At 40.2% G+C, this 8,194-nt stretch overlaps 1 protein-coding gene across 1 annotated transcript; it reads right to left on the bottom strand.

Annotated features, from left to right (window-relative positions):
* Window positions 1-678: 678 nt before the first annotated feature.
* On the bottom strand, window positions 679-7,313 carry LOC131243622 (soluble inorganic pyrophosphatase 4). The gene is made up of 9 exons (XM_058243109.1): window positions 7,117-7,313; window positions 5,909-6,043; window positions 5,644-5,672; window positions 4,265-4,330; window positions 4,058-4,165; window positions 3,383-3,448; window positions 3,183-3,303; window positions 1,844-1,925; window positions 679-1,027 (listed from the first exon to the last, which is right to left on the bottom strand). Exons 2-9 carry the CDS (start codon window positions 6,039-6,041, stop codon window positions 985-987), a joined length of 648 nt encoding a protein of 215 aa, XP_058099092.1. The 5' UTR covers window positions 6,042-6,043; window positions 7,117-7,313; the 3' UTR covers window positions 679-984.
* Between the last annotated feature and the right edge of the window lie 881 nt (window positions 7,314-8,194).

Genomic DNA, 8,194 nt, shown 5'->3' on the forward strand with positions numbered 1-8,194 from the left:
ATAAGTAACCGGATGTTGACGATAGGTACAAATAGCTCCTGTTGATAAGAGACTTGTGGTGGGTTATGCATCACTCGGGTCCATCCAACTGCTCGGCAATTGCATTTAAAAAAATCGAGCTTACTAGAAAATCCTGTCCAACTATTTTCTTCAATTTTCCCATCGATTATTTTCAAATTCTACCCTTAATTTTATAGCCACTGATCAGACAGATAAGGTCACTGACATCTGTAATATGTACCCTTTTCCATCCACACATATGTAATTCCACATGCACAAGGGAGAAATGGCTATATCATATTCTGGTTCTTCTGGGCTCCACCATATCAACAGTTTATATCATTGGAGTATGCCCTGCGGCCCAACAGCTACCATTCCAATGTAAACGAAGCCAAAGATCTCATACGGTTGCAGCAAAAGAATACCTGGCGGTCCACTTCCAAAAGCGGGTACGACACACCGATTACAAGTCAGACCCACTACGGATGGACTGCACCAAAAGTAGATGCACTGTGCCATACTGGTCCGACCGGTGCCAATCTGATCCGGGCTTTAACACACTGATTGGAAGTCGGACCCAAACGTTAACCATCTTCGGGACGCATTCTATCCTATGGATGCAACTTGGGCACACAAAAGTCAGACGACATTCATACCACAGAGGCAATAGCATCAAAATACGCCAAGCAAGGCATGCAAGTTACTCGGAGATGGCCATAAAAATTTTCCTATACCATAAGCATCAAAAGATACCTTCTTTGTAGTTCTTTTTTTAAGTTTTTTTGTAACAAGAGAAATTTAAAAAAAATAAAATAAAATCACAAATGTAAGTATACCTATACTCATTAACAAACAGGGTAGCATAATGATGCACACGAGGTAACATCAACATGAGCAAATGAAAGAAATCAAAATATCAGAAGGGCGCAGTTCAAGGCACGAGCAGCAACTCCAACTATAAATCCCCACAACTGCTACATAACCTTACCTTCTCAGGCTCTCCACTATATAGGTTGCATACAGATCCCTACAAATCAACACCAGGAAATTATAAATAAATAATCGACAAATGAGGCCACTATTTAATTAATTAAAATGTGTACATTATCCAGGCTGTCCATCAGCTGAGAGCCCCATTGCCCATGCTTTATGCCCAAAATCAGGCCACGCTAGCTAACCGTCCATTTCTCAAATGTTGCATGGAGACTGGAGAGGCCTGAATTTTGTTCCAGGAATAAAGGGCATGGCAGAGCTGCCTGATGGACACTGGGCCATGTCAGTGACTAGGCTTCGTAAGCAAAGTCCAATCCTACTCACTACACTTGGGAGTTTTAGCAGGGCTGCCAATGAAGAGGCACATATCACTCTCCCAGACCATCAGCGCTTTTTTCCTGCCAGCATTCCATGCACCTTTGACCCCTTCGATGATACACAGACTGTCCATCTGATAGGACCGAGCGCAGATGGGTACCAAACCAAAAACTCTCTTCCATCCAACAATCCCCAGCCACCCGATCGGTAGGCCTTCTAACACCACAGACCATTGGCTATATTTACTTTTAGTCATCCACCTGCAGGCAAGCACTTGGATCCAGGTATGATTGTTCAATGGAGGACTATTCACATCATCACCCATCCATAGTGGTGGCCGCCAGGAGAAATTTTGTGTAACCGCAGGGTAGGCCCCATCTGTACAGAATGCTGGCACGAACAAATTTGCAGCTGGTTCAAGTGAAGATTCTCCTCATCGAGTATAGGTGGCCATTAGATGGAACCACCCCCGACACATGTTAGTGGAACTCCAACAACGAAATACAAAGGCTTGCCTACAAGAGTCCCTTACATAGAGTGTTGGATGGCTTCGTAAGCAGTTGTGGCTGGCAGGAATTTGTCAACTGCAACTTCCTTGTTTTCATTTTTCTTGTCTGAATTTCAGTTCGTCAAGAATAAAACACAATAAAGAGACACAAACCAGAATCCTTAATAACACTGAAAAATAGATATACTAAACCATATGGGGAGAGGGAAAAAAAAAAAGAAAAAAAAGAAAAGAAGAAGAAGTTACGTCGAGATGAAAAGATGCATTAGTAATTTCTGCACCAATCGAAGTACTAATAGCTATAATTTGCTGAGGCCCCCAATTCCATACATGGGTCCCATTACTTGGTTATCAAGACTGCTGATCTGAGCATGGTTTTAAGTCTCAGACGAATCTGATGTGATTCACTGAGTTGACTAGGACTCAGTAGGACCCACTCCACAGTTCAATACCATCAGTGCCTCCCCCCATCCCCTCCTCAATCTGAGTCACTGAGTCTCTTAACCATGGATCCGTAACCCTTCGACCACTAGACTATGAAAAGGACAAGGACAAGTAGGATCTTCTGATTCATGATATTTTTGGGGCATCCCTAATCCTCAAGGAGGCCCACCAGATCAACAGTCTTTATCAAGGAACCATGGGACGCACATGTACAGAAGTGGGTTCCTGAACGAACTGTACATCTCATGCTTGGGAGCCAAAAAACTCTCCATAAGCAAAATTCAATAAGACACGAAGTTTCACTGGAGATCATAGGGACTTACACAGTAAAAATCGAGATACTAAACAAGCTGTTCTGAGCTTAGAAATATGAGAAGAGAATCCAGTAGCAGAATTTGGCCAGAAAGGGCTCATTTAGATGACCTTCGTATACTGGTATTGGTAGGATGCTTTTTGGTGAAAATAACAACAATTGTGTTTCACGTCCAACCTGAAATGGTTTAGATGTTGATTTGGAGTTGAATAGGATGAAAACAGTATCCCTTCCACGGGAGATTCATGATCCGGGGAACTTTTTTAGAAATTCTTCAAGAAAAATATTCAGCTGAAATTTTATAAAAATCTAAAGTTCTTCCTAAAAACTCTTAATAGTTCACAAATCACTGAAAATTTGTGAAATCTTCATTAAAAAATAATATTTTAAAAAAAAAAAACCCTTTAAAAAAAAAAAAAAAAAAAAGACTCACAAAAATCGTGAAGAAAGAAAATTGCTGAATTTTGTAACTATAAAGGGTAACCCAACTGACTTGGCTTGGGAAGCTTTAGAAAAGAAATTTAGCTCAGCCACCTTTAAAAAAATTACTGCATGCACACATAGCATGGAATCAACGCATCCGGTCGTGCAAATATTTAAGGATACAGTCTTCAAAGAAGCGCCGGATCTCGGCCAAACGATGAGGTGGAAGCTCTTTGATATCAGTGTAATGTCGGTATTCGGGATCATCAGCACACACTGCGATTATTTTGTCATCCTTCTCTCCCTGTTTCAATCAAAAATTAAAATAGATCAGAACTTCTCTCCAAGGTAAAACTAAAAACATGTTGAGGAGAAAAATATACCTGATCAATCATAGGCATGAGGCCTATGGCTTTAGCCCGGAGAAAGCAGCCAGGAAGGACTGGTTCCTGTTACATTGGGAATAGCATGAAGAGCAAGTAAGCCAGGTCCCATTTCTGAGAACAAGATATTAGTATAAGATCCTTGAGCACTACTGGACACCTAACATCTATTCTCTGGAACTTCCATCATTCAGGGCTCACTGCAGATCCACCACAATAGATACTTATCACGATCGTATATTCTCCACTGTCCAATCGGTGAGCAAGAAATTGGCAGTGGGAAAGAAATATTGGCAGCAGCCAACGTTGAATGCAAACTGGCCGACCAACTGGATCACAGAGGATGATTCCAAATCATGCACAATTTGCAGACATGGTCCATCCAGAGTGGGACAGCAATTCACCATGCATTGCATATGTTGGAATTTTTTTCAAAGACAAGCCATTCTTGGAAGAATAGATGATGGAAGAGAAACAAGCCACTTTTCATTTTATCCAGCTGCACTACTTTCCCTCTTAATTGTTATAATCCAGTTAATTTACTACACAGAGCGTTTAAATGACTCTCAGAAACCAATCCTCTCTCTTCTGTAACTTGCAAGTACTTACATGACTGAATAGATCTCTATATCGTTACTATGTATTTGAAATGGACAAATGTATCATCTGGCATACCTGCATGAGGACTAAAACATCCAAGGGGTCACTATCCTCACAGAGAGTGCGCGGGATGAAACCATAGTTGTGGGGATACACAACCGATGAGTATAGTATGCGATCCACCTGTATGCATGAATGCCACATAATTCTTAAATATACAGAGAAAGCTCTCAAGCAGGAAACACCGAGTTTTTTTTGTTTTTTTGTTTTTTTTTTAATTACCTTAATCAGCCCAGTTTTTTTGTCCAGCTCATATTTCACCTTGCTCCCTTTCCCAATTTCCACCACCTGCAGCAAGTACATTAATCAGCCCTATTTGGGCATACCTTGAAAAAGCAGGCGTGTTAACAGTCTACTACCTCTAGCAGGCATGTCAACGGTCTACACCTCAAAAATGTAAGGGGGTTGGCCATTTTGGTAACATGAATGCAACTATGCTGATGGAGAAAGATTCTAGACCAGGCCCCCACAAATCTTAGGGTTTTTCTTGAGATATATTCAAGAACATTATGAATATAAAAATTTAAAAAATTAAAATTAAGTGAAATTTTTGAGAAGGATGAACATAACTACCATTAGCTAAAAAAAAAAAAAACATCGTGATCGAGGTCTGCTAGCCTCCAAGCACACCCCTTTCCACACTGGCCACAGGCCCACAGCAAACATGACAGGTGTACGCTCTGTGAACGGTTGGCAAGTCTTTTGAATCATCCATTCCTTTCATATAGGGGTGTCCACCTAATGAGTAGAGCACTCTAATTTTCACATATGCACATCTTCACAATGGGCACTAACATGTGAACTTTTCATGTGCTCTGCACACTTGCTAGGTTGGCATGTGATACATGAATGGGTGCATGTGGAGATGGTGCAGTTAGGGTTCTAATGAGAGTCGTCACGCTAATAGGAATTCCAATTTTAGTAATGAATCAGAAGTAGAGTGACATTGCAGTGATAATATTTTATTAGGAAAAAAGCTTAGCAATCTTTTCCAATTTTTGTCACTAAGATAATGAGTCAGTATGTGGCTATGCTGCTAAGCGCATACCCGCATCTAATACTTCAATTTTAAGTGCAAAAGCCCATAGCATACTATGCATCCTACAAGTCAATGATTAAGAGGATTATGTACTCTTTTTTTTTGGAGTAAATTATCCTTATCAAATACAGAATCTAAAAATACACATAACAAAGCCCCAAGAAGCCAAAGGCATCTTAGGGTACACTGCATAGCAAGCCATTATTGCCCTGTTTTGCAGCGATATCCATCTACCTTCTCTAAAAAAATTCCTACAAAGATCACCTAGAACTGATATAATAAATGGTAAAGTTCATCACTGATGTCTGATGAAAAACAGGAATTTCAAGTTACGTGTATTTAACCGATCATTGATATATTTGTTGTTTCCTTCAAGAATCAATGTTACTATTCAATTATTAAGCCTTTATCAGTAGATGATGCGGATAACAGATACGCATCTCATTATTACATCGATTCATAATTGCGATAGCCTTGTCCCAGATTTTTGTGGTCAGTGAAGGTTGACCAATTATCAATTATGTTATTTTCTTTACTAATCAAGAGAAGTCCATTTCCTTACACAGTTGAAAATTGTTGGAGCTCCAGGTCCTGCATCCAAAATTGCACATCAAAATAAGAAAACATGTCAGATAAAATGAATGACTTATATTAAAAAAGAAAAAAGAAAAAGAAAATCATTCAAATCACCCCACATTCATATTTCAGATATTTTAATACACATACACACACAGGCACCCGGCACACACACACACATCACTAATAAGCAATTTAAGAAAATTCTAAAAATAAATGATGAGGTACAATGTCATAATGGACTTCAATACCTATCTCCAGATCATGCCAAGGGTGTGCAGCAATTGATCTCCTGGACATAGACGAAAGTATTCTTTCATTGAGGGGCGGATGCGCTGTGTGCGAATCAAATGCATTTGGAGGAGTTTCAATCGTTGGAGTCATCACTGCAAAGAGAAAACAGTAGCAACGCATTTGAAGGGTTGTTAGGTCCGCTTATCTTCAAAATCAACATCGGACTGGTGGCTATTAAAATTCACTAAAAGTTGTAAAAATAAACAGCTTATACTTAAAGTGGGACCACCAGATGAATAACCTGGATCATTCAGCGGTGAACCTATCTGTACAATGTTGTCCCGGGGAAAAACATAGTCCGTGCAGGTCAAGCTACGAATGGTAACTCTAAATCTACCAAGGAAAGAAAAAGGAAATCATCATCGCCTAAGCCTTATCCCAATTAATTGGGGTTGGCTGCAGAAATCCTGTTCTGTCTTTCCTCTCTATCAAGGGCCATAACTTCAGTCAGAACAAAAGAAGGGGGAGAACAACTGCAGTAGAAAGGGGGCTGCCGCTACTCAAGAACAACTGCAGTAGAAGTGCGAAGATCAGAACTGAAAAAGGAGTTCTGAAAGCTCCAATATCCAATCACATATTCAGTCGAAAATCAAACGCCGGACAACAAAAAAAGCCCTGAATGGAAGTTTGAACAGGCATTTTCAGAGCTTCAAATACAATTTCCAGCTGAAATCCACACACAAATAATTATGTGAAATTAAAAATGAACAAGAAACACTTTCAATTTCATCCTACATCCTCAATCACTAGATCAAACACCGGATCCAAACCTCAACCAAACTCTCCCCAAAGCCAACATGAAACGCCCAAAATCATAGCTCAAAATCGCATTTCCAGAGCTCCAGATACAGTTTCCATCCAAAACTCAACAAATTACCGAAACGAATTTGTAAAATCTGACAAGCTGGAGAACTAAAACGAGATCGAAAATCAGTGTAAATCGAAGCTCAAAAATGCACTTCCAGAGCTTCAAATACAAATTCCATCCAAAATCAACAAAACACAAAATCAAAAGCAGAAAACCTTCTGATGTAACACTACATCTCCTTAAGCAGAACGAAGCAGCAGCATCCAAAGCTCAGATCGTAATCAAATCATTATCAAATAAAAAAATTCGCAGCACAAACCGTAGAGCGTAAACCCTAGAAGAATACTGGCAGCATACCTGCAACAGTAGAGCCACGGAAGACGATCAAAAGATCTGGATCTTGCGAGACGAAGCCCTAGAAATCCAGATCTGAAATCGCAGGGAGAGAGTGAATAAAAACCCCGATATAATGTAGAACGGAGATGGACAGTGGAAAGGAAATAATAACGTTCCCGCTTCTCTACTCTTTGCCGTTTTTTAAAGACTCTCTCTCTCTCTCTCTCTCTCTCGGTTGCCAAATGGCGGAAGACAGCTGATTCATCTACTCGCGCGAGTATGTCTGAAGTCGTGCTGTAGCCACGTGTGCCGGCGCGGTGGGACGCGGTTTGGCGGGAGCGGATTACCTGTGACCCCCGGGCACACAGAGATATCTCTACGCCCGGAGCTGTGTGGGGCCATAGAGATGTCCGTGATAAATCCAATCCGTCCATCTGTTTTGAAGAATGACAATATGACAGGATTTTAAAAATAAGGCAGATCCAAAACCCATGGGCCATAATATAAAAAGCAGCAGAGATTGAACGCATGTCAGTCACATAAGTGAATGAAATGTGTTCCTACCGTTTATGAAGAGGAAGCGGATTGGCTGATGTAGCACGCACCAGCTATCTATTTGTTGTATTGGCGTCAGTAATTTATGTGGGTCGTATCATGAGGTATGTGTTATATCCAAACCGTCCATTCATTTGGCGAGCTCATCCAAAGCCTTGTGACTAAAAATAAGATAGATCTAATGATCAAATGGACCACACCGAAAATAGCAGTGGGGGATTGAATGTCTACCATTGAAACCCTTTTCAAGGTCACAGAAGTCTTGGATTGATATGATATTTGTTTTTCGTCTTCATCCAGGTCTTTGTAACCTCATGAACAGATTGGATGGAAACAAATGTTATGGTGGGCCCTATAAATTTTTTAACAGCAAAAATCATTATCCCCACTGCTATTTGTGGTGTGGTCCAGTTGAGATATCTATATGATTCATTTTTTGGATTATGCTCTAAAATGATCTTAAAAAATGGATGAACGGTGTGGATATAATAAATACATCATTTTGGAGCTAACGTAGCTTTGACCTACTTTGAACCGTTTGTAC

Source organism: Magnolia sinica, chromosome 4, assembly GCF_029962835.1.
Source record: "Magnolia sinica isolate HGM2019 chromosome 4, MsV1, whole genome shotgun sequence".
In the NCBI taxonomy this organism is placed as follows: domain Eukaryota; kingdom Viridiplantae; phylum Streptophyta; class Magnoliopsida; order Magnoliales; family Magnoliaceae; genus Magnolia; species Magnolia sinica.